Below are 27,673 nucleotides of genomic sequence, written 5' to 3' on the forward strand. Positions count from 1 at the left end.
CAAACCACTGGACCAAACTTAGGAGGGCAGAAACCAAAAGGAAGAAAGAATTCAACCTTGAAGCCTGGGAAAAGGAGACCTCAAACACAATAAGTTTAAAAAAAATAATGAAAGGCAGAGAAATGCTACATAAATGAAGGAACAAACTAGAAACACAGATGTCCAAATCAATGAAGAGGAAATAGGCAAACTACCTGAAAAAGCATGTGTTATAAGAATAGTAAAGATGATCAGAAATCTTGAAAACAAAATGGAGAAAATGTGCAAGAATCAATTAACAAAGACCTAGAAGAATTAAAGAATAAACACGTAGAGACAACACAATTGCTGAAATTAAAAATACTCTAAAAGGAATCAACAGCAGACTATCTGAAGCAGAAGAACAAATCAGTGAGCTGGAAGATAAAATGGTGGAAATAACTTCTGAAGAGCAGAATAAAGTAAAAAGAATGAAAAGAACTGAGGATAGTCTCAGAGACCTCTGGGACAATACAAACGCACCAACATTTGAATTATAGGGGTCCCAGAAGAAGAGGTGAAAACGAAAGGGTATGAGAAAATTTTTGAAGAGATTATAGTTGAAAATTTCCCCAACATGGAAAAGGAAATAGTCAAATCAAGCACAAGAGGCACAAAGAGTCCCATACAGGGTAAACCCAAGGAGAAAAACGCCAAGACACATACTAATCAAACTAACAAAGACTAAACACAAAGAAAGACTATTAAAAGCAGCAGGGAAAAACAACAAGTAACATACGAGGGAAACCCCATATGCTTAACAGCTGATCTTTTTTTTTTTTTTTTAACAGCTGATCTTTCAGCAGAAACTCTGCAGGCCAGAAGGGAATAGCAGTATATATTTAAAGTACTGAAAGGGAAAAATCTACAACCAAGATTACTGTACCTGGCAAGAATCTCATTCAAAATTGATGGAGAAATAAAAAGCTTTTCAGACAAGCAAAAGTTAAGAGAATTGAGTACCACCAAACCAGCTTTACAACAAATATACAGTCAAGAAATACAAGAGAAGAAAAAGGATCTACAAAATCTACCCCAAACAATTAAGAAAATGACAATAGAAACATATGTATCAATAATTACTTTAGAATGTAAATGGATTAAATGCTCCAATCAAAAGACACAGACAGGCTGAATGAATACAAAAACAAGACCCATATATTTGCTGTCTACAAGAAACCCACTTCAGACCTAAAGACACATATAGACTGAAAGTGAGAGGATGGAAAAATATATTCCAAGCAAATTGGAAGCAAAAGAAAGCTGGAGTAGCAATCCTCATACCAGACAAAATAGACCTTAAAATAAAGTAGATTATAAGAGATAAGGAAGGACACCACATAATGATCAAGGGATCAATCCAAGAGGAAGACATAACTGTAAATATCTGTGTACCCAATATAGGAGCACCTCAATACATAAGACAAACACTAACAGACAAAAAAAGAAAAATTGACAGTAACACAATAATAGTAGGAGACTTTAACACCCCACTCACAACATTGGACAGATCATCAAAACAGAAAATTAATAAGGAAACACAAGTCTTAAATAATACATTAGATGAGATGACCTCATTGATATCTTCAGGACATTCCATCCAGATACAGCAGAATACACCTTCTTCTCAAGTGCACATGGAACATTCTCCAGGATAGACCACATACTGGGTCACAAATCAAACCTCAGTAAATTTAAGAAAACTGAAATCATAACAAGCATCTTCTCTGATCACAGTGCTATGATACTAGATATTAATTACAAGAAAAAAACTGTAAGAAACACAAATACATGGAGATTAAACAACACATTTCTAAATAACCAAAAGGTTACTGAAGAAATCAAATCGGAAATAAAAAAATTTCTAAAAACAAATGACAATGAAAACATGACAACTCAAAACCTATGGGATGTAGCAAAAGCAGTTCTAAGCAGGAAGTTTATAGCAATACAATCCTACTTCCAGAAACAAGGAAAACATTGAATAGACAACCTAACTTTACACCCAAAATAACTGGAAAAAGAAGAACAACAAAAAAAAACAAAAACAAAATTAGTAGAAGGAAAAAAATCATAAAGATCTGAGTAGAAATAAATGAAAAAGAAATAAAAGAAATGATAGTAAAGATTAATAAAAATAAAAGCTGGTTCTTTGAGAAGATAAACAAAATTGACAAACCTTTAGCCAGACTCATTACGGAAAAAAAGAGAGAAGAATCAAATCATCAAAATCAGAAATGAAAAAGGAGAGGTTACAACAGACAATGCAGAAATACAAAGGATTATAAGAGACTATAAAGAACAACTATATGGCAATAAAATGGATAACCTGGAAGAAATGGGCAGATTCTTGGAAAAGTTCAATCTTCCAAGACTGGACCAGGAAGAAATAGAAATTATGAACAACCAAATTACAAGCACTGAAATTGAGGCTATGATCAAACATTCCCCAAAAAACAAAAGCCCAGGACCAGATAGCTTCACAGGAGAATTCTATCAAACGTTTAGAGAAGAGCTAATGGCTATCCCTTTAAAACTCTCTCAAAAAACTGCAGAGGAAGGAACACTTCCAAACTCATTCTATGAGGCCACCATCACCCTGATACCAAAATCAGACAAAGACAATACAAAAAAAGAAAACTACAGGCCAATATCACTGATGAATATAGATGCAAAATTCTCAACAAAATTTTAGCAAACAGAATTCAGTAACACATCAAAAAGCTCATACGCAATGATCAAGTTGGGCTTATTCCAGGAATGCAAGGATTCTTCAATATATGCAAATCAATCAATGTGATACACCATATTAACAAATTGAAAGATAAAAACCATATGATAATCTCAATAAATGCAGAAAAAGCCTTTGACAAAATTCAGCACTCATTTATGATTAAAACTCTATGGGCATAGAAGGAACCTATCTCAACATAGTAAAGGCCATATAAGATAAGCCTACAGCAAACATTATGCTTAATGGTGAAAAAATGAAAGCAGATCAGAAACAAGACAAGGATGCCCACTTTCACCACTATTATTCAACATAGTTCTGGAAGTCCTAGCCACAGCAATCAGAGAAGAAAAAGAAATAAAAGGAATCCAGATTGGAAAAGAAGAAGTAAAGCTCTCACTGTTTGCAGATGACATGATACTGTACATAGAAAACCCTGAAGATAGTATCAGAAAATTACTAGAGCTAATCAGTGAATTTAGCAGAGTTGCAGGATACAAAATCAATACACAGAAATCACTTGGATTTCTATATACTAACAATGAAAAATCAGAAAGAAAAATTAGGGAATCAATCCCATTTACCATTGCAACAAAAAAATTAAATATCTAGGAATAAACTTACCTAAGGAGACAACAGAACTGTACACAGAAAATTATAAGACACTGATGAAAGAAATCAAAGATGACATAAACAGATGGTGAGATATTCCATGTTCCTGGGTAGGAAGAATCAATATTGTGAAAATGACTACACTACCAAATGCAATCTACAGACTCAATGTGATCCCTATCAAATTACCAATGACATTTTTCACAGAACTAGAACAAAAAATTTCACAATTCATATGGAAACACAAAAGACCCCAAATAGCCAAAGCAACCTTCAGAATGCATTTGAGTCAAGCTTCCTGACTTCAGATTATACTACAAAGCTACAGTCATCAAGCCAGAATGGTACTGGCACAAAAACAGAAATATAGACCAACGGAACAATATAGAAAGCCCAGAAATAAACCCATGCACCTATGGGTACCTTATTTTTGACAAAGGAGGCAAGAATATACAATGGCGCAAAGACAGCCTCTTTAATAAATGGTGCTTGGAAAACTGGGCAGCTACAAGTAAAAGAATGAAATTAGAACACTTCCTAACACCATACCATACACAAAGATGAACTCAAAATGGATTAAAGACCTAAATGTAAGACCAGAAACTATAAAACTCTTAGAGGAAAACACAGACAGAACACTCGATGACATAAATCAAAGCAAGATCCTCTATGACCCACCTCTTAGAGTAACGGAAATAAAAACAAAAGTAAACAACTGGGGCCTGATTAATCTTAAAAGCTTTTTCACAGCAAAGGAAATTATAAGCAAGGTGAAAAGACAGCTCTTAGAATGGGAGAAAATAATAGCAGATGAAACAACTGATAAAGGATTAACTTCCAAAATACACAAGCAGCTTATACAACTCAATGCCAGAAACACAAACAACCCAATCAAAAAATGGGAAAAAGACCTAAACAGACATTTCTCCAAAGAAGACATACAGATGGCTAACAAACACATGAAAAGATGCTCAACATCACTCATTATTGCTGCTGCTGCTGCTGCTGCTGCTGCTGCTGCGTCACTTCAGTCGTGTCTGACTCTGTGCGACCCCAGAGACGGCAGCCCACCAGGCTCCGCCATCCCTGGGATTCTCCAGGCAAGAACACTGGAGTGGGTTCTCATTTCCCTCTCCAATGCATGAAAGTGAAAAGTGACAGTGAAGTCACTGAGTCGTGTCCAACTCTCAGCGACCTCATGGACTGCAGCCCACCAGGCTCCTCCATCCATGGGATTTTCCAGGCAAGAGTACTGGAGTGGGGTGCCATTGCCTTCTCTGCACTCATTCTTAGAGAAATGCAAATCAAAACCACAATGAGATATCACCTCACATGGGTCAGAATGGCCATCATCAAAAAGTCAACAAACAAAAAATGCTAGAGAGGGTATGGAGAAAAGGGAATGCTCTTGCACTGTTGGTGGGAATGTAAACTGATACAGCCACTATGGAAGATGGTATGGAGATTCCTTAGAAAACTAGGAATAAAACCACCATATGACCCAGCAATCCCACTCTTAGGCATATACCCTGAGGAGACCAAACCTGAAAAAGACACATGTATCCCACTGTTCATTGCAGCACTATTTACAATAGCCAGAACATGGAATCAACCTAGATGTCCATCAACAGATGAATGGATAAAGAAGTTGTGGTACATATATACAATGGAATATTACTCAGCCATAAAAAGGAACGCATTTGAGTCAGTTCTGATGAGCTGAATGAATCTAGAACCTATTATACAGAGTGAAGTGAGTCAGAAAGAGAAAGATAAATATTGTATTCTAACACACATATACAGAATCTAGAAAAACGAAGAATTTATTCACAGGGTAGCAATGGAGAAACAGACATAGAGAAAAGACTTATGGACATGGGGAGAGGGGAGGAGAGGGTGAAATGTATGGAAAGAGTAACATGGAAACTTACATTACCATATGTAAAATAGATAGCCAATGGGAATTTGCGGTATGGCTCAGGAAACTCAAACAGGGGCTCTGTATCAACCGAGAGGGGTGGGGTGGGGAGGGAGATGGGAGGGAGGTTCAAAAGGAAGGGGATATATGTATACCTATGGCTGATTCATGTTGAGGCTTGTCAGAAGACAATAAAATTCTGCAAAGCAATTATCCTTCAATAAAATATAAATTAAAAAGAAAAAAACACCTTAAAAAATGGATGAGACAAAAAAGTAATTCATGTAAGAAATATTCACAGAAAAGGTAAGAATGGCCAATAAACATATGAAAAGAGGCTAAAACATTAATAGTAATTAATGTTAATTAAAATAGGATAACACTTTCCTATCAACTGGCAAAAATGAAAAAGGTCAAGAACATCAAATGTTGATAAGTGTATGGAAAAATAAAAGTATTTACATATTCCTGGAAGGACTACAAATTGGTACAAACTTTTTGAAAGGCAATTTGACAATACCTATAAAATTTTAAACACACACACCTGCTCTAATACCCAACAATCCCATTTTAAAAATCTATCTTATGAAAAAATTAGTATGAGTGTATAAAAATAAATTTGTAAGGATATTTATTATAGCACCAGCATAGGAGAATGAATAAGTAAATTTTGGTATATATATATATAATATATATACACCATATATATTTATATATATACACATATATATATTATATATACATATACCATATAAACATATATATTATATATATACACCATATATTATACATATACAATGAAAATATCAAATACTCTTTTTAAAATGCTAAATATCCTTTTACTAATTTAGAAACATGTCCAAGATATATTAATAAGTAGTGAAAATAAACTGAGAAAAAAACACACGGAATTTAATTTTTATTTTTTTAAAAAAAACCTCTGCACATATGCTTGTATATAAGCACAGAAAAATCATCTGCAAGTATATACAGCAAACTCTTAACAATGGTAACCTCCGGAGGGGAAGAGAATTTTCATTTGGAGATGAGGACAGGACTTTTTATCATTTACTTAATACTCTGCATTGTTTGGGTTCATTTTAATGAACATATATTATTTAAAAAAAAAAAAACCAGGGATATATTTAAATATATTGAATTATTCATTTAGCTGACTTACCCTATTTGGGATTACTTTATATTTAATATTTTGTGAAGAATTACTTTATGGCCAGAATCAGACAATTCTCTTAGAATTTCAGAAAACAAACAAAAGATACCTAGAAAGAGCAGATTCTCCACCAGAGTCTGCATCAGTTCATTTTAACCAAGGGATAAATTAAAACTAAATATAATGTCTGAGATTAGTACCTGACACAAAGCAATTTAAACAGCAAAGTCAGTGAAGTTAAACAAAGATGAGAACCCACCTGGACTATATCCAAAACCATGCCAGCTGAGACTGTTCCAAAGCCAGCTAACAAAAACGGCACAAGTATCTGCAGTGCCATGACACCACTGGATTCCTTTGGTAATTTCTGGCTTGTCTCCACAATGACATCTTCATCACCATCACTAGACACATCATCATCTTGCAACATGGCTGTAGTTTCTGAAGCCTCCCTTCCATCACAGTAATTGTAGTTGGCATAGTCATCATACTTTTGGCTACAGCTTGATGGCGTGTGCCCACTGCTGCCATGAAAAGACTGCTCCGAGAAATTGTGATATTCCATGAGCTGTTCAGATCTATTACTGAAAGTCTGTGCTGCAGTTGATAACCCATCTTGCCAAATGTTATTTCCTTTTTTGTGCCTGTCTTCCTGGTTTTTCTGGTATATTACTGGAACCATACTCAGCAGTAAGTTTAAAAACTTATCAGACTGAATTGTATTTAAACTTAAAGTCCAGTCCACAAAACTTCCTCCACTGCTTCGACCACCACTTGATTTATTAATAAGAGATCTTCCTTTACTATTAGTCATATTGTCATTGCAAAAGACCCTGTTTGCCTTAGATCTCAAGCTTCGTGAACCAGAGCAGATGAATCAGAACCACACGGACGCTGGTGTAAATTAAGATGTTGACGTCATTGTGCAGAAAACAGCACTTCCACTAATAGAAGATGTTTAGAAGCTCCACACAGGGACTGGATCTGGAAAAATAAAATTATTTTTAAAAGTCAGAATAACTCTCTTAATACCTCATAGTTACAGGTATAAAATACACACGTTCTTAAATGAACCCCGAGGTACTGACATTATAGTCTGTGGGCTTAACACATAACTGGTTTGTGCCATGCAACTGCTTTGGCTGCAGAAATGTAGCATACAGCTTTTTTTGGTGGCCCATTTTGGTTAAGAGTATTTATTTTTGCATACTTTATGTAATTAATATCCATATAATGTCTTCAAAGTGAAAGTTGTTCAGTCATGTCTGACTCTTTGCGACTCCATGGACTGTATAGTTCATGGAATTCTCCAGGCAAGAATACTGGAGTGAGTAGCCTTTCCATTCTCCAGGAGATCTTCCCAACCCAGGGATCGAATCCAGGTCTCCCACATTGCAGGAGGATTCTTTACCAGCTGAGCCACAAGGGAAGCCCAAGAATACTGGAGGGGGCAGCCTATCCCTTCTCCAGCAAATCTTCCCAACCCAGGAATCGAACTAGGGTCTCCTGCATTGCAGGCAGATTCATTACCAACTGAACTATCAGGAAAGCCCTTCAAATGTCTTCAATGTCTCTGCAATTCTACAAAAGAAAAATTTATTAAAGTAATGGCTTCCATTACTTATACTGAAGTCTCAGAATTAAATTGCTACTACCCTTTACATATATCAGCACAACAAAGGTAAAGTATATGACATTATATTTTAAATATATTAAATAATATCTGTTACTTTATCTCCAACTTAATACAGTATGCATCTTGCTATTAAAATATGAAGAAACAATGATAATGTTTGCCATGAAATTACTTGATAAATATCCTAAATAGTGTACATGGTATTTATTTCACATGTAAAAGTATGTTGATGTTATATTTGTAGTTCTAACAACAAAAAAATATCATTATAGTTGATTTAGGGATATAATAATGTTACCTAAGAAATAACCAAAATGAAAAGGGATTACAAAAAATGACTTAATCCTATTTTGCAAGCCAACCAAAAGAAAGCTTTTAATGCCCTTCTCAAAGTTAGCTCTGACCTTCAACCTCAGAGTAGGCTCCTGATTGGCTAGTCAGTGATGAGATTCTCTCTCTGAAGATCTTAATCTAGAGACACATAGTGCAAGCTTTCAATCCTAAAGGAAATCAGTCCTGAATATTCATTGGAAGGACTCATGCTGAAGCTGAAACTTCAATGCTTTGGCCACCTGATGCAAAGAACTGACTCATTGGAAAATACCCTGATGCTGAGAAAGACTGAAGGTGGGAGGAGAAGGGGATGATAGAGGATGAGATGGTTGTATAGCATCACTGACTCGATGGACATGAGTTTGAGCAAGCTCTGGGAGTTGGTGATGGACAGTGAAGCCTGGTGTGCTGCAGTCTTCATGGGGTCACAAAGAGTCGGATGCTGTTGAACAACTGAACTAAAGTGTAAGCTAGTTTGAGAGTGACAGACACTGAAGTTGTGAGGTCATATATCATCTGTCCAGGTAGAGAGTTTCTTTGGACAACTGCCACCAACGTACAGAGGTTTTCAAAGTTATTAGAGTGGGCCTAAAGCTGCAGGTGTTTCTCAGGAACACTCAGCCCTATCTTACACTTCCAAGAGCATTCAAGATCTGATTTGCTCCCTGATTTGATAAGGGACAGATAGCCCCACTGCCTAACTGGACTGTTCACCAAAAAAACTAGACTAAGAACTGTTGCTGCTATACTGCTGCTTTTAATGAAAACCATTCTATTCTTCAATATTTGTTTTCAACTTCTTAGAATGCCAATCTCCTCTCCTTGGATAGGAAGATCAATGGCAAGAAATGGCAAAGGGAAAAAATAGAAGGGGCTATGCCAGGGGAAAGTGGATGCTAGGCCCTGGCTCATCTACTTCATCCTTCACTCACTTGCTTTCTCTTGTGATTACAGATGGGTCTGGGAATTCCTGTGAGGGAAAAGTCTCAACATGTAGATTGTAGGACTCTAGACCTACTGGCTCAGAATGTGTTTGAGGCATAGAAATCTTTTTTTTTTTTTTACATTCCCCAAGTGATTACAGTACAGACATTCTGTGGACTTGCAGAGAATCCAATGAGATGAAGTACTAGTTGCCATTTTTGCCACTGGCAGGTGGATCGGGATACAAACTCAGTGTTCAAAGAAAATCAAATGAACAGAAACAATGTCCAGAATGAAGCAAAGAAGAAACCAAGCAATCCAGAGAGGAGGACAGAATGGCTCCTTGAGGACCTTCCATGTAAGAAGAGGCTCAGCTGTATGTCTGAAACTTAGGAGATTGCCAGCAGTCTTACATGAGTCAGACTGAGTGGGTTTCTGTTCCTTAAACCAATTTGCTTCCTTTTAAATAGTGAGCACTTCACTGCCCCAAAGAGATCTTTAATCAAACAAAAAACAGAACAAACTTTTAAGACAGTCTATTCCACTAAAGGGCCAGTGATGGACACAGGCAATTTCTTCCTCCTCTTGAAGCAGAATTATAATCAAACTGGAAATGCAGAGAAATGTAGATGACAGTATGTATATTACCATTCAGTCAGCATTCATCTCAAAATGCATGGTCAGGAAACTTGACCAGCTAACCCTAAATAGAAAAATGGAGGGAAGAGAAAAGGGAGAGGGAGGAATTTTCCAGAAAGTTCTCTCTCTTAGAATACCTGCAGGGCATGGCTAAGCATAGAGTCTACACTGAGTAGGCCAGCGGGATCCAGATGCATCCAGCTCACACACTTTTGCCCCTGGTATTCTTTCTCCAGGGAAGCTATGAAGAAAGTGAGATGGAGACACAGATATTCAACCTGGCCCAGTGGGCACAGACCAGGCAGAACTTAGGGGTAAATTTAAAACAATGCCTCCTGGGAAAAGGAAGCCACAGGTGTGGAGTCTCGTGCTGGATTTCAACCCCTCCCCCTCCCCTCAGCCAAGCACCCTCATGCCCTACAGAACCTGCACAACTTCACACTACACACTGGGCAGCTGAGTGCAACAGTAAACCAGCTTAAAGGGCATAAAAGACACGCCCTTTTGTTGTTGTTTCCTCAGCATCTTTTCCCAATTTTTCAGGTTACAGTAGCTCCATTTCCCACGTGCAATCACTCTTGCCTCGTCTATGAGGCTCTGCTGTGCCCAGTAATCAAACTTCCCTGACCTCCAGACCACATAATGACAACTACCTGGGGCAGGCCTGAGTCCTACCCTGGAATTTCACATACTTGTTGCCTTACTATCTCCTGAATGGCTGACGGATGCCAACAAAAGAGGCACTACTCCTTCTTCAACGATTTTACCTTGTGGTGGAGAGGAAAAACAAGCAGGTGAGCAAATAAGTAAAGGAGATAACTTGTGATAAAGGTAATGAAGGAAACAGCTGATAGAGCCAAGAGTGAATGACTTACAGGGCTACTTCAGAGGGGGAGGCCTCTGGAAGAGTGTCTTCTCAGGACCTCCCTGGTGGTCCAGTGGCTAAAACTCTGCACTCTCAATGCAGGGGCCTGGGTTCAATACCTCATCAGGGAACTAGATCCCACATGCTGCAACCAAAGATCCTGCATGCCGAAACTAAGACCCAGTGCAGCCAAATAAATTAATTCTTTTAAAAAAGAGTGTTTTCTCACTTCCCTTCTGAATGAGAAAATTCTGAGGTTTGTCACTATATTTTTATCTTCCAAAAACTCCCTCCACCACCACCACCACCACCACCACCATTTACACTTGGAGGAAAGCTCATCCATCCACAGAAACAGAGAATCACAGCTAGGAGATGTTGAGAGGGTTCTGATAACACTACACAATTAGGATTTCTCATTTATTTAAAGCCCATTCCATCCTGGTTCTTCCCAATTTTATGGGCCAATAAATCTCCATTGCTTAAGCTAGGCTAAATGGTGCTTCTGTCCTAACATCTGTTTGTAAAATAATGCAATTTGGAAGTACTAAGAATTATCTTGCTACAAGTGTATACCATAGACCACATACCACAATCTTGCACTGAGGAAAACGTGCTCATTTTTATTTATCCTTCATTTTGCCCAGCTAATGAGTGATCGGTTAGTCTAATGCTTGCATACTGACAAGGTCTATAAAGATCTATTGTCTCCCTTAAAGATTTCTTGAATTTTCTTCCTTTAAAGAAGTCACTTAGAGACTCGTTGAATAATGACTATAATCAAATTACTTTGAAGTTGACTTAAAATGGGTAATGTACACATATGGCACTAAATAAAAAATCAGTTGGATTGCTCTATATTGCTCTTCATCCATAAATGAGTAAAAATTACTAAAAAAGGTAAAAATAAGTAAATAGAATTGGGCAAAATTTCTCTAGTTTTACATGCTGTAAGTGAAAGAAGATCAGTGGAGATATTTATGGGTCACAGGTTCAATCCCTGGGTTGGAAAGATCCCCTGGAGTAGGAAATGGCAACCCGCTCCAGGATTCTTGCCCACAAAACCCTATGAACAAAGGAGCCTATGGGACTGTAGCCCCACAGACCCCATCACTCTTTGTGATGGAATCTCAAAGAGCCGGACACGACTGAGCACAGGACACAGCAGCGTCAGCATCACCTGGATGGTTATGAGAAATGCGGGATCTCAGTTCCCAAGCATAACCCAACCTACTGAACCACAACCTGTGCTTATAGCATTAATGCCATCTCCATGTGCTTTGTTTCCCTGATAGTTCAGTTGGTAAAGAATCTGACAACAATTTGGAAGACCTGGGTTCAATTCCTGGATTGGGAAGATCCCCTGGAGAAGGGCATGGCAACCTACTCACTCCAATATTCTTGCCTGGAGAATTCCACGGACAGAGGAGCCTGGCAGGCTATAGTCCATGGGTTCTCAAAGAGTCGGACACGACTGAACGACTGAAATACATACCATGTGCTGTATGTAAACATGGAAGTTTAAGAAGCATCTCCCTGAGCATCCAAGAGAATTTGATTTATACACGTTGGACTAAAAATTAGATGTTGTCAGACTTTCAGATGTGACCAAGGACCTGAGTACTGGTGACACATACACAGCCACTAGTGGGAGGGGAGACTGCACAACCGCTTTAGAAAACAACATGGTCTGATCTACTAAACTGAAGACACATACTTGTCACATACCAGCAATTCCACACCAAAGTCCATACCCTAAAGCAACTCTTGCTTGGTATACAGAAGACACACAAAAAAATATCCTTCGCAACATTTTCACATTAGCAAAAAAAGAAAAGAAAAAACTAGAATTAACACAATGAAAGATAAATTGTGGGATATTCGCACAATGCAATCTATGAAGGAGGGGATTATAAGCAAGCACAAATTTCAAGAGAATGGTTACATTTGTTAAAGTAGTACAAAAACCACACAGGGAGCTCCAAAGGTAGTGGTTATATTTTTTAAGCTGGGTAGTAGATACCTAAATGTTTATTATTGTTCTTTAGTTCAGTTCAGTCACTGAGTTGTATCTGACTCTTTGTGATGCCATGGACTGCAGCACGCCAGGCTTCCCTGTTCATTACCAACTCACAGAGCTTGCTCAAACTCATGTCCATTGAGTCGCTGATGCTATCCAACCATCTCATTCTCTATCGATCCCTTCGCCTGCCTTCAATCTTTCCCAGCATCAGGGTCTTTTCCAATGAGTCAGTTTTTCACATCAGGTGGCCAAAGTACTGGAGTTTCAGCTTCAGCATCAGTCCTTCCAATGAATATTCAGGACTGATTTCCTTTAGGACTGACTGGTTTGATCTCCCTGCCGTCCAAGGGACTCTCAAGAGTCTTCTCCAACACCACAGTTCAAAAGCATCAATTCTGCAGCGCTCAGCTTTCTTTATAGTCCAACTCTCACATCCATACATGACTACTGGAAAAAAACCATAGCTTTGACGAGACAGACCTTTGTTGGCAAGTAATGTCTCTACTTTTTAATATGCTGTCTAGGTTGGTTATAGCTTTTCTTCCAAGGAGCAAACGTCTTTTAATTTCATGGCTACAGTCACCATCTTCACTGATTTCGGAGCCACATAAAATAAAGTATCTCATTGTTTCCCCATCTATTTGCCTTGAAGTGATGGGACCAGATGCCATGATCTTAGTTTTCTGAATGTTGAGTTTTAAGCCAACTTTTTCCACTCTTCTCTTTCACTTTCATCAAGAGATTCTTTAGTTCATCTTCGCTTTCTGCCATAAGGGTAGTATCATCTGCATATCTGAGGTTATTGATATTTCTCCCAGCAATCTTGATTCCAGCTTGTGCTTCACCCAGCCTGGCATTTCTCATGATGTACTCTGCATATAAGTTAAATAAGCAGGGTGAAAATATACAGCCTTGAGTCCTCCTTTCCCCATTTGGAACCAGTCTGTTGTTCCATGTCCAGTTCTAACTGTTGCTTCTTGACCTGCATACAAATTTCTTATCTCTTTAAGAATTTTCCAACAGTTTGTTGTGATCCACATAGTCAAAGGCTTTGGCATAGTCAGTAAAGAAAGAGATGTTTTTCTCGAACTCTCTTGCTTTTTCAATGATCCAATAGATGTTGGCAATTTGATCTCTGGTTCCTTTGCCTTTTCTAAAACCAGCTTGAACATCTAGAAGTTCGTGGTTCACATACTGTTGAAGCCTGGCTTGGAGAATTTTGATGATTACTTTGCTATATGTGTGAGATGGGTGCAATAGTGCAGTACTTTGAGCATTCTTTGGCATTGCCCTTCTTGGGACTGGAAAGAAAACTGATCTTTTCCAGTACTGTGGCCTCTGCCGAGTTTTCCAAATTTGCTGGCATATTGAATACAGCACTTTCACAGCATCATCTTTTAGGATTTGAAATAGCGCAACTGAAACTCCATCATCTCCACCAGCTTTGTTCGTAGTGTTGCTTCCTAAGGCCTGCTTGACTTCGCATTCCAGGATGTCTGGCTCTAGGTGGGTGATCACACCATCATGGTTATCTGGGTCATGAAGATCTTTTTTATATAGCCCTTCTGTGTATTCTTGCCACCTCTTCTTAATATCTTCTGTTTCTATCAGGTCCATACCATTTCTGTCCTTTATTGTGCCCATCTTTGGAGGAAATGTTCCCTTGGTATCTCTAATTTTCTTGAAGAGATCTCTAGTCTTTCCCATTCTATTGTTTTCCTCTATTTCTTTGCACTGATCACTGAGGAAGGCTTTCTTTTCTCTCCTTGCTATTCTTTGGAACTCTGCATTCAAATGGAACATTTTGATTATTTGGCATGTGTGCTTTGGTCTGAATGATTCTGTGACAGATTTTATTACTCCCCATTATTGCTTCCCTCCTGTAAGAGGACTGTCATCTCTGCCTGTTGCCAAATTACCTGCAGGGAGTATGTGAAGATTACACTGCCTCATCTCTACTGACATCAAGTCTGGGCAGACGACTCAGGAAGCAACAACATCTACAAACAAAAGCAGTTCAACTCTGCCTTCTTTTCCCTCCGACATGGGAACGACATGTCCAAGGTTCAGACTGGGTCCTGGGACAAAGATAATACCCAGAGCTGCAGGTACTGAAGCTCATCTGCAGCAACCTACGGGCAACATGTAGGAGGAGAGAAAGAAAGCTTTGCTGCTGAAAGCCACCGAGGGTTCAGGATTGTTTACTACCACAGCAAGATTTAATGAAAACTAAACTCAAAAGCAGGCATCTTAAAAAAGAATCTAATCCAAATATTCCCATCTATTTTAGTTTAATAGAGTCTCTCTGATATACTGAGCATGTAAGGATTCCATCTATGGTTAAAGAGCTTTAAAAGAGTGTTTTCCAAACATTTAGATCTCGTTAACCACATTTCCCCTCAAATTTTATCAAGTTAACAATGATTTTTCCTTTAAAATATAAGTGTACATTTTAACACCAAACAAGTAGAAAGGACAAACTCTTAGACTAAAAGCCTTTCCATTGAATACACTCAGGTTTATTAAGAACTCACTCCTTGCTTCCTGTGGAAGCTCTGTCATGGGCCAACATTAATCAGAGAGTTGTGTTAGAGAACCACTGACTTAAAGGAAAACAAACTAATATCAGACAGTCCTGACTAATTCAACTGCAGTTACAATAATAATAATAATAATGTTAAAATTGCTTGTTTTTAAAAGTTAAGAAAAAGAATTGTATGTGTGCTGACTTACTAAATCAGTATCTTGGAGAAAATCTGCCCATTGTGCTGGAGGAGGCAATCTGTACCTTTGCAAAGGTTAAATAATACACTTGAAAAATTCATCAGAGCAGCTGAGTTAGCAGACTTATGTCACGCCTCATTACTAAGAAAGGCAATAAATGGAAGTTTAATACTTTATCTTCCCATTAGAACAAAAAGATGAAAGTATTTAGTCAAAAACCTCAAAACTTGTCACAGCCCTGTCACACGCATATATTCACACTGAATGACCAGAAGTCAAGGCAGATTATGGTTATTATGTATTGTGAGTTTTGCCACTCTCCAAGTGTGCATTCTGCTTTTCACTTCCTCTGAATATATGTATTCTACACCTTTTGTTAGAAGATGTAGATAGTCACCAAACAGGATGTTTTATGCGGTCAGTTAAGTCAGATTTCATGCCAGACAAAATGAGACCTTAGCTGATGTTGTACAAATTATTTTCTTTTTTTAAAAAAAAAATTTTGGCACATTTTTTTCAACGATACCCAGTAAGTAGTGACTTGTTTCACTGGATAGCAGGTTCACAAAGAAGGATTATATCTATTTATAATAATTTGCCTTTTTGCAGCATCCAAACAGCAGGCTGCCTTCATGGCTGATCCGTTTTCTTTCACTATTTCCATTTAAAGAATAAAACCTATGTAAACATAAATCCTCATTGATTTCAATGATTACTATTTCCATTTAAGCAAAAACTATTTTTAAAAGTCTCAATAGTCTTCTCGATACCCAGTTTGGTCACCTGAATTCCTTAGCTTCTCCATTTCTTATCCCCAAACTCCCATTTTCCTGAAGAATTGACCATCAAATCACTTTTATCAGCACATATCCCAAACAGCTCTTAAACAATCCCCCCTTTGGTTTTCTCTTGTTCACTCTGATGCCAGCTTTCTGCTGTCCTGCCATAAATCCACTGTCAAACCCTTCTTCCTGGAGAACACATCAGAACCCACAAGGTCACCCTAGTCCCAAGCACGGCTATCACAGCCTTGACTACTAAATCATACTGAAGAGCTCTATTCCCCATTTGAGCTAGTCCAACAGCTACTACTAAAATCAAACCTTATTAAAAAAAATTTTTTTTTTTTTTTTGGCAGCGCTATCAGCATGCAGGATCTTGTTTCAGTACTAGGGATCGAATCCAGGCCCCCTTCATTAGGGGTGTGGAGTCTTAACCACTGGACTGCCAGGAAAGGCCCATCATTTCTCATTTTAAACCCTTTGACTTCACTATCCTCATCCACAGGGCTCCCTACATGCTGATTTTGGGTTCCTAATGGTTTCAAACTAATTGTTTCTACTCAATGTCCTAAATCAGCTAAATTATTATCTCTTATTCTTCTTTAAGCTTCCTCTATTCAACCAAATTTCTTTTATTCAGTTGTCCCTATACTTTCTACCAACTGTTCCTAATGTTCTGGAACTTTGGCCTCATTTAAAAGGTCACCATAAAAATGGACCACCTCAGAGAAATCTACCTAAATTAATGTAGAGTTCAGGGTACAGAGAGGAAAAAAAGCAGTCAAAATTAAATGTCCAAAACAGTGAGCAATCTTCCTATCATGTAATACAATATTGTAAAGTAAAATAATAATAAGAAATAATAAAATTTTTTTAAAAAGAAAAGAAAATTTCAGAAATAAAAATAAAAGGTATCCATTTGGTTTCCCATTGCCAATTCCTACAGGGCAAAGAGAACATCTTCTTTTTCTGATGATACTTGCTAAATCACTTGACCCTCAAAAGTTAAAAATCAATATGGCAATGAAAAAGAAATCTCCAGAACTCCAAATGTACCAATATTACTGCTGCTTGGCAGAGGTATACATAATTCATAGTATCCAGTTGGTTTTTCCAATAGTCACATACAGTTGTGACAGTTGGACAATAAAAGAAGGCTGAGCACCAAAGAATCGATGCTTTCAAACTGTGGTGTTGGAGAAAATTTTGAGATTCCCTTAGACAGCAAGGAGATCAAACCAATTAGTCCTAAAGGAAATCAACCCTGAATATTCACTGGAAGGACTGATGCTGAAGCTGAAGCTTCAATACTTTGTCCACCTGATACAAAGAACTGACTCACTGGAAAAGACCCTGATGCTGGGAAAGACTGAAGGCAAGAGGAGAAGGGGATGACAGAGGATGAAATGGTTGGATGGCATCACTGACTCAATGGACAGAGTTTGAGCAAACTCTGGGAGACAGTGAAGGACATTGAAGCCTGGTATGCTCCAGTCTATGGGGCTGCAAAAAGTCAGGCACAACCTATGGAGGGAACCGCAGGACTAGGAAAAAAACAAATGTATGGATCTTTTTTTGCCCATTTCCTGCAGTTAACCAAGGAAAAGGAACAACCCCAAGGCAAGGATTCTAAACAACAAAGGTGCATCCAGTCAGTAACTATCCCACAAACTCCATGTGCCTTAAGTCTCAAACTGGTCCAAACAATAGCAATCCACATTATCTTATCTCACAATTTCTATCAATGTTCAGGGCACTTAATGTACTTGGAAACTGAAATATAAAACATGCTACCTCACAAATACTGTCCTCCCTGATGAAAAGGCTCACCTCTAAAGTAGAATGAAGTATCTCTCCCCGACTCCTTTTTTGTTTTGGCTCAAATGCACAGAGTTAGCTCCTTAAAAAAAAAAACAAAAAAAAACAAAAAAAAAAACAGTCTTTTTTAATTTAAACTGGAAACTGTCTACTTAAAGTGAATTCAAGCATTCACACAGGTTTCATTTATGTAATAGGTAATGATGTCAAACTTTATTGATCTGGCAGTCCTGATAGTCTCTAACAAACACAAAAGCTTGAGAAATCATAGGAATGATTCAGCTCCTGCTATTCAAAAGCTAGCTGATTCCATAAAACAATCAGTCATTCTAAGGCTACCCACAGATAGAAAAAAGTAACAGTCAAAGTTTCTACAGGCCTAAAAGACAGCTAAACATTTGTAAAGAATTTGAGTCCAGAGAAACAATCAGTGGGTATAATAAAGCCTCTGTATAATAAACCCTCAATACACTACAAATAATTTTTCAAAGGAAACCAGACCCAGACAACTGATTTTGTTTTCAGAATCACAACCCTCGATCCCACTTTAAAAAAAGTCACTTTTAAAAGAATGCTTTATTTAGAAGAAGGATACATCAAAGACAAGTCAATGAATCAACTAAAACAAAATCCACAGTTGAACCATTTCTGCTTATTGAGAAAATGTTGACAGAATAAACAGAGTGTGCATCCAAAGAACAAAGTGTATTGCATAAACAAAACAGTCTATTCTACCAAGTGCCAACAGTTAGATTATATTTAGCTGCTACCAAAGCAACTGAAAAGTGAAAAACAAATCATTTTACTAGATATTTTAGTTAGATTAATAACAATACATAAATATTTTTTATATTGGTAACTGCAGCCATGAAATTAAAAGACACTGGCTCCTTGAAAGAAAAGCTATGACAAACCTAGACAGTGTTTTAAAAACCAGAAACATCACTTTGCCAACAAATATCCATATAGTCAAAGCTATGGTTTTTCCATTAGTCATGCATCGACGTGAGAGCTGGACCATAAACAAGGCTGAGCACCAAAGAATTGATGCTTTCGAATTGTGGTGCTGGAAAAGACTCTTGAGAGTCCCTTGGACAGCAAGGAGATCAAACCAGTCAATCCTAAAGGAAATCAACCCCGAATATTCATTGGAAGAACTGATGGTGAAGCTGAAGGTCTAATTTGAAGAGCCAACTCAATGGAAAAGACCCTGATCCTGGAAAAGATTGAGGGAGAGGACGAGAAGGGGGCAGCAGAGGATGAGATGGTTGGATGGCATCACTGACTCAATGGACAAGAGTTTGAGCAAACTCTGAGAGATAATGAAGGACAGGGAAGCCTGGCATGCTGTAGTCCGGGGCGGGGGGGTGGGAGGGGGTTCTCAAAGAGTTAGACTTAACAACAACAATACAGGTAGTAGACAATAATCAGAAATATCAGTACTACTGTTTGAAATAATTCAGTTAATGGTCAAATAATAAAGAAGTTAAAGCACAGAAATCTGTTTTGAAGTAGAGAAACTGCTTTTAAGCAACAAAGAAAGTATATTTCTCCCATTTTAAAACATTTCTTACATGTATCTTATTTTTAAAAAAAATTTTTAATGATGCTCTTGCAATTAACTTGCAATTGACATTCATTAATTTCCTGCAAACTATTGCTAAGAACAGGCTTCAAAGGTAGCTCAGTGGTAAAGAATCTGCCAGCCAAAGCAGGCAACGCAGGTTCGGTCCCTGGGTAGGAAGATCAACTACAGTAGGAAATGGTAACTCGCTTCAGTATTCTTGTTTGGAACATTCTATGGACAGAAGAGCTTGGTAGGCTACAGTTCATGGGGTTGCAAAAAGTCGGACATGACTGAGTGAGCGCACATTGCTAAGAGCGTCACCTTATCAATCACCCCTAGAGAAAATCAGATAAAACTTTACTTAAAAATTATACTAGAGAAAGCCTTGCTACTGAAAACTGGCATCTTTCCTTTTCTTTAATAAAGATTGAGCCACCCTTTAGACTTCCCTGGTGCTCCAGTGGTTGGGACTCCCAGCTCCCACTGCAGGGTGCCCAGGTTCAATCCTTGGTCTCCTGGTTGAAGAACTAGGGTCCCACAAGCCACATGGCCAAAAGCAAAACAAAACAAAGCCTGAGCCACTCTTTCACTTTACTTCAGCAACAGGAAACCTACAGCCACACCTGAAACTCAAATTCATGATTGAGTTATTCACCTTAATACTTTGGGCCACCTCATGCGAAGAGTTGACTCACTGAAAAAGACTCTGATGCTGGGAGGGATTGGGGGCAGGAGGAGAAGGGGACGACAGAGGATGAGATGCTTGGATGGCATCACCGACTTGATGGACCTGAGTCTGAGTGAACTCCAGGAGTTGGTGATGGACAGGGAGGCCTGGCGTGCTGCGATTCATGGGGTCGCAGGGAGCTGGACACAACTGAGCGACTGAACTGAACTGAACTGAAATGACATCCTTATACTCTTAAAGAGAATTCAGTTTGAAAAATCCGAACACACTCCAGTACTCCAACACCACAGTTCAAAAGCATCAATTCTTCAGCGCTCAGTAAACTCCAGTACTTCTTGTAGCTGTTTTTATAAAGTGACTCAACACCTTTGTGTAAAAGGTAGTGTACATGAGAATAAAACATAAATAATACATTTCCTTACTGGTTTTCTCTGGCATTCACAAATCTGAAATACTTAAATATAGTTACTAGGTAACATAATAGGATAAGATGAACTCCGGCATTTCAAATGAGGAGAAATTATTATTCAGAACTCTCTAGAGTATACTTCCATATTCTAGCCATAAGACGCTTACTCCTTGGAAGAAAAGTTATGACCAACCTATATAGCATTACTAGAGACATTACTTTGCCGACTAAGGTCTGTCTAGTCAAGGCTATGGTTTTTCCTGTGGTCATGTATGGATGTGAGAGTTGGACTGTGAAGAAGGCTGAGCGCCAAAGAATTGATGCTTTTGAACTGCGGTGTTGAAGAAGACTCTTGAGAGTCCCTTGGACTGCAAGGAGATCCAACTAGTCCATTCTGAAGGAGATCAGCCCTGGGATTTCTTTGGAAGGAATGATGCTAAAGCAGAAACTCCAGTACTCTGGCCACCTCATGTGAAGAGTTGACTCACTGGAAAAGACTCTGATGCTGGGAGGGATTGAGGGCAGGAGGAGAAGGGGACGACAGAGGATGAGATGGCTGGACGGCATCACCAACTCGATGGACGTGAGTCTGAGTGAACTCCGGGAGTTGGTGATGGACAGGGAGGCCTGGCGTGCTGCGATTCATGGGGTCGCAAAGAGTCGGACACAACTGAGCGACTGAACTGAACTGAAATGACATCCTTATACTCTTAAAGAGAATTCAGTTTGAAAAATCCGAACACACTTCTGCAGACAACTTAAAAGATATACTTTATTCTTTGCATAATTAAACTGAAAGCTGAATATAAAATCTTCCAGAATTGTGAAGTACAGGAAAGATAATCATGTGTCAAAGCAAAAATGTTCTTTCTAAGAAAAGGCAAAGGGAAACATGATATGCCATGGGTAAGGTTAACATTTTTCTTTCTTTAAAGACCAAGAGTGCCCCATCATTTTCACGGTGATTCCATTCCCAGTATTTACTCAGAGCACTTCTGTTCCTCTAGGGACCCTGGTTCCTCCCCTCATCCCGGAGGTAGAGTGGCACACCACATCCAGACGAGCAGGCCACACTAAATTACTCTACCTTCCACTAGGTGATGGAACAGGACAGCCCCCACATGGAGCCAGGTCTTCCTCAGGTGGGGGTCTAGCATCCCCTTCCCTCACTGGGACACCTTCACCACGGCATCACCCAGGGAGATGAAGCCGATCTTCCACGTTCCCAGACTGGACTTTCCCTTAATACTGCTCCCTGGTACCCGGTGCTGTGAAGTCCACTCAAGCACACAAACTCACGGCAAGAGACCCTTCGCAGACAAGGTGAACCACAGGTACACGGGGTTACATTAGCCAACTATTTTGGCATCACCCTCAAAGAATGACCTAACTCTTTCAGTATCTTTACTCTCTGAGACCATGTCTCTACCCTTTGGTCAGGGCTGCATACTTTCTTGTTCAAATACGACTTAAAAAAAAAGGAGCCCAAAGGCTTTAAGTCCAACTTGAAGTTCAAACTAAAACTATCCTCAGGTAGTTAAAGTCACTTGACTACCTTTCTTTCTCAGCTCGTTTGAAATGGTGTTTCTGACGTCCACTGGCATGGAGTTCTCTGTTACTATTCTGGTTTTCCCAGAATGTGTGTTAAATTCCAAAAAAAAAAAGGGGGGGGTTGGGGAGAAGCCCAAAGGACAAACAAGAATTGTTTACTTTAGAAACCCACCATCCAGAGATAATCCCTGATGATATAATAGTATATATGATAACTTTGCTATATTTTTTCTATATATACATATATGTTTAAACCAAAAATACACCCATATTATATACACTGTTTGGCATCCTGCTTTTGCATTTTGTAAAATATCAAAAGACTTTCTTATCAGTATTCTACAAAGTTATTTTTAACAGCTACTTATAATTTCCTCTTTCTAAAACTCTCAGGGGCTCTAAAATTTATTTTTCCTACTTTATCCCCCTCCACAGTTTCCCAAAAGGAACACAACTAAAAGGCAATAGTCTTCGTTCATTAACACATCCTAAACAGCTTCCAGAAAACTAACATTCTGCTGTATTCATAGAAGTGATTTCATTTATATTTTATATTGTTAGATGATCATGGATACATAACTGCATCTACCTCACCAAGCTCCACGGCAGGGCCAGGGTGCCACCAAGTTCATGGTGTATCTCTCCCATGATCCATCACATATAATTCAAAATGGACTTTCCCTCAATAATTCAAAATGATAATAACTCCAAACAAAGTAAGAGTCATAACAAGCTGTGACTTTTCCTAGAAAGACCATCTCATTGTTTCTTTACAGACTACAAAACATTAACAGATGGCCAACAGGCAACAACATATTAGATGCAAATCAAAACCACAATGAAGTATCATTTCACACTGGTCAGAATGGCCACCACCAAAAAGTCTAAAAATAATAAATGTTGAAGAGGGTGTGCAGAAAAACAAACCCTCCTACAGCGTTTTGTTGTGGTTTTTTTTTTCTTTGTGGGTATGTAAATTGGTGCAGTCACTATGGAAAATAATAGGGAGGTTCCTTAAAAAAGAACTAAAAATAGAGTTACCATATGATCTAGCAGTCTCACTCCTGGGCATAATATCCAGAAAATATGAAAATTCTAACTCACCTCAGTGTTCACAGCAGTACTATTTACAATAGCCAAGACATGGAAGCAACCTAAATGTCCACCGACAGATTAATGGATATTATTCAATGATGAATGTACTAAAAAGAAAGAAATGATGCCATTTGCACCAACACGAATGGACCTAGAGATTATACTGAGTGAAGTAAGTCAGAGAAAAACAAACATATGATATCACTATACGTGGAATCTTAAAAAATAATAGAAATGAATCTATAAACCAAACAGAAACAGACTCACAATCATAGAAAACAAGCACATTACCAAAGGGGAAGGGAGGGAGGGGAGGTGATAAATTAGAAGTATGAGATTAACAGATACAAACCACCATACCTAAAACAGATAAGCCACAAGGATCTACGATTTAGCACAGGAAACTATGTTCAATATCTTGAAATGACCTATAATGGAAAATAATCTGAGATATACATACACATATAAAAGATCACAGAACATTATTTAAATGTTTTTGTGTCTGTTGCCACCCCCTCACTAATGCTCAAACACATGCCTGTGTGTGTGCTAGTCGCTCAGTCGTGTCCACCTCTTTGCGACCCCATGGACTGTAGCCCGCCAGGCTCCTCTGTCCATGGGGATTCTCCAGGCAAGAATACCGGAGTGGGTTGCCATGTCCTTCTCCCGGGGATCTTCCTGACCCAGGAATCAAACCCAGGTCACCCGCATTGCAGGCACATTCTTCACCGTCTGAGTCACCAGGGAAGCAAGACTGTCTATTAAGCACTGCTCCCAGAGACTGAGGAAAGAATAGGCTTTTTTTCCAAGGAACAATATGAGTTTAAACTCAGATGATAAAATCTATGCATAATCAAAATCTCAGACTTGAATACAGAGATTTCAGTCTAACACATTTTGAAAGGGACAATATTAACTGCTCGTTCAAAGTTGTATTATTCACGTGGAATCACTGGCAAATGCTTTATGCCATGTTTGAAACTGTACAAAGCTTCCTGAGATATTTGCCATGCTTTCATTACATGAATAAACTGATAACATGACTTGCATTGAGTGGTTTTATGGGGATATTTCAAGTGACTTATTCAGCAAATCTTCACACTTCAATTAAGAGAGGTGATTTGCTTGCAAAAAATTAAATGTGAAGTGTCAACACACTAAGGATACTGACAGTAGTTAAGAGGTTGGCCTCCAAAGTCAAACTTTGTTGTTGTTTAGTCGGTAAGTGCTATTTCTTTTTCGACCCCCTGGACTATAGCCCACTAGGCTCCTCTGTCCATGGGATTTCCCAGGCAAGAATACTGAAGTGGGTTGCCATTTCTTCCTCCAGGACATCTTCCCAACCCAGGCCAGCACTGAACCCGCGTGTCCTGCATTGCAGGAGGATTCTTTACCACTGAGCCACCAGGGAAACTCTGGTTTGGCTTAAATTCTGACTTTCACTAGCTATGGGACTTATGCCTCTATTCCTCAGTTTCTTCAAGGGAAAAATATCTCCTCCACATGTTACTGTGAAGATTAAGTACTTTACTACATGTAATATGCTTAGAACAGTGTATTGAGTCTTCAATAAATATTAGCTAGTTATCATCATCATTACTCATCACTATTACTCTACACTTTTTATAAAGGGCTCATAACCTAACTTTCTACCCCTCTCTCCCCATAATTAGGAATATACCAGTTACACATTGCTGTATTAAACCCCTGCCTTATAATTTTCAGATCAACTGTTTTGTTTCAACTTTCTCTAAAAAGTCAACTGAAGTTTAATATTTACATTTTGTACACTGTCGTCATCCTACTTTTCATTAAATTAAACTGTCAGCATGCTATAAAATATTATATATCTATAATGACTTCCCTGGTGGCTCAGACAGTAAAGCGTCTGTCTACAATGCAGGAGACCTCGGTTCGATCCCTGGGTTGGGAAGATCCCCTGGAGAAGGAAATGGCAATCCACTCCAATACTGTTGCCTGGAAAATCCCATGGACAGAGGAGCCTGGTAGGCTACAGTCCATGCGGTCGAAAAGAGTCAGACACAACTAAGCGACTTCACTTTCACTTTCATAATATACAGAGACCAAATGGTACATATTATAGATACGGAACAACACAGGTCTTTGGGAAACCACAATCTCCTAAAAGAAAAAAAAGAAAATGAAACCTGGAATAGGAAGTAGCTCTTATGTTGTTAAATTTAAATATCACATCTAATGTACTTTTTTACTTCTAAAAAGACATCTAAGTAACATTTTTTATAATTTTACAAATAAAACAAAGAACCTTAAACCATCACTGTAAGGTTTATTCTAGATTAGAGAACTAAGTCTGCTCAACCAGAGCATGAAATATTATAAAGAATCCATCATGAGTTTGCCTGAGGTTATTCTGAAACCCACAATCCAGAAATAACAGACAAGAATTTTCCGACTTTTCTTTTTCCAAAAGTACTAGAATGTTACCATAAAAATTCTTTGTTTGTTATGTAAAAGACAGAGGAAAGTGGCACATAAAATGAAGCAAGTAGGCCAGGCTTTGGACTCTGGTACTATCTGTTAATTTTGCTTTCTTGATCATAGATACGACAGTCTGCTTAAAATCCCAGGAGAATACACTGGCTAATAATGAAAAAGATTTATTTCTCCACTAAATGTTGGCCTTATTACCTTCCTATACTGTTTATTTGTACCTTACCAGGAATATGAATAGCTTATCAAAAAGCCACTCTTGAACTAAAAAAAAAAAAAAACAACAAAAAAACACTTCTTCAAAGAACTAGTCAGGGACTTCCCTGGAGGTTCAGTGGTTAGAACTTCATGCTTTCAGTACAAGAGGCGCAGATTCAATCCCTGGTCTGGGACCTAAGATCTGAAAGATGTATGGCATGGCCAGAAAACAAACAAACAAACAAAAGAAATAGAGTCTAATCCATACGTCCTACAAAATATTTAAAAACTTAAACCCAAAAGAAAGGAGAACAATCACTCATTCTTTAGAACAGGGGTCCCCAACCTCTGGGATCTAATACCTGATAATCTGAGTGGAGCTGATATAGTAATAATAGAAATAAAGTGCACAATAAATGTAATGCACTTGAATCATTTCAAAACCACCCCCACCCCCTCCCTGATCCATGGAAAAACTGTCTTCCACAAAACCGGTCCCTGGTGCCAAAAAGGTTGGGGACCTTCTGCTAAGACAACAAAACCACTGAAAGCAAAAAGAGGCTTCGTTGGTGTGTACTTGGGTCATCTTTTCTGAAAGCCTACGAGATAGACATGTTCATACACTACAGCTCAGGAAAGTGAGTCTCAGAGAGGTTAAGTAATATGCCCAAGTTACAAAGCAAAATAGCCTGGAAAATCCCATGGACGGAGGAGCCTGGTGGGCTGCCTTCCACAGGGTCTCGAAGAGTCGGACACGACTGAGCGACTTCACTTTCACTTTTCACTTTTATGCACTGGAGAAGGAAATGGCAACCACTCCAGTGTTCTTGCCTGGAGAATCTCAAGGACAGGAGGAGCCTGGTGGGCTGCCGTCTATGGGGTCACACAGAGTCGGACACAACTGAAGCAACTTAGCAGCAGCAGCAGGCTTCCCTGCTGGCTCAGTGCTAAAGACTCTACCTGCCAATGCAGGAGACATGGGTTCAACCCCTGATCCCGGAAGATTCCACACTGAGAAGCAACTCAGCCCATGGGCGGCAACTTCCAAGCCTGTGCTTCGGGGCCCGCATGATGCAACCACTGAACCCTGCGCACCGAGAGCCTGTGCTCCGCAACAAGAGAATCCTCCGCTCCCTGCAACTAAAGGAAGCCTGCACAGCAACGAAGCCCCAGCATAGCCAAAAACACATAAATATTTTCAGAATAAATAAAGACACAGGACTCAAATTCACAACTTTCGAACCAGCTACCGATAAAGAAGAAATGCCAGGCATCCCCGTACACCAGTGGGAGCGGTCGGAGATGAGGAGTACAGAGCCAAGGCCTGCTGGTGCTCCCTCCCAGGTCCACTCATGCCCAGTGCTGGATGGATTAAACTGGATTCAAGCTCTCTTTGATGGCTCAGGAATGGAAACAGCTTCTTCCCATGTCTCACTCCCTAATTCACAAGTACATTATCTTGTCTTACTCAATAAATGAACAGTTACTGAAGACCCAGA

General features: G+C 38.8%; 1 protein-coding gene across 3 annotated transcripts in view; it reads right to left on the reverse strand.

Annotated features, from left to right (window-relative positions):
- SLC41A2 (solute carrier family 41 member 2) overlaps positions 1 to 27,673 on the reverse strand; it is a 146,745-nt gene that overhangs the window by 110,724 nt on the left and 8,348 nt on the right. For all 3 annotated transcript variants that reach the window (XM_018048199.1, XM_018048197.1, XM_018048198.1), the window contains exon 2: positions 6,710 to 7,434. In XM_018048199.1, the coding sequence (XP_017903688.1) occupies positions 6,710 to 7,264 (555 nt within the window). In that variant the 5' untranslated portion in view covers positions 7,265 to 7,434. The remainder of the gene's footprint in view (positions 1 to 6,709; positions 7,435 to 27,673) is intronic.

The sequence above is a fragment of the Capra hircus genome, chromosome 5 (assembly GCF_001704415.2).
Source record: "Capra hircus breed San Clemente chromosome 5, ASM170441v1, whole genome shotgun sequence".
In the NCBI taxonomy this organism is placed as follows: domain Eukaryota; kingdom Metazoa; phylum Chordata; class Mammalia; order Artiodactyla; family Bovidae; genus Capra; species Capra hircus.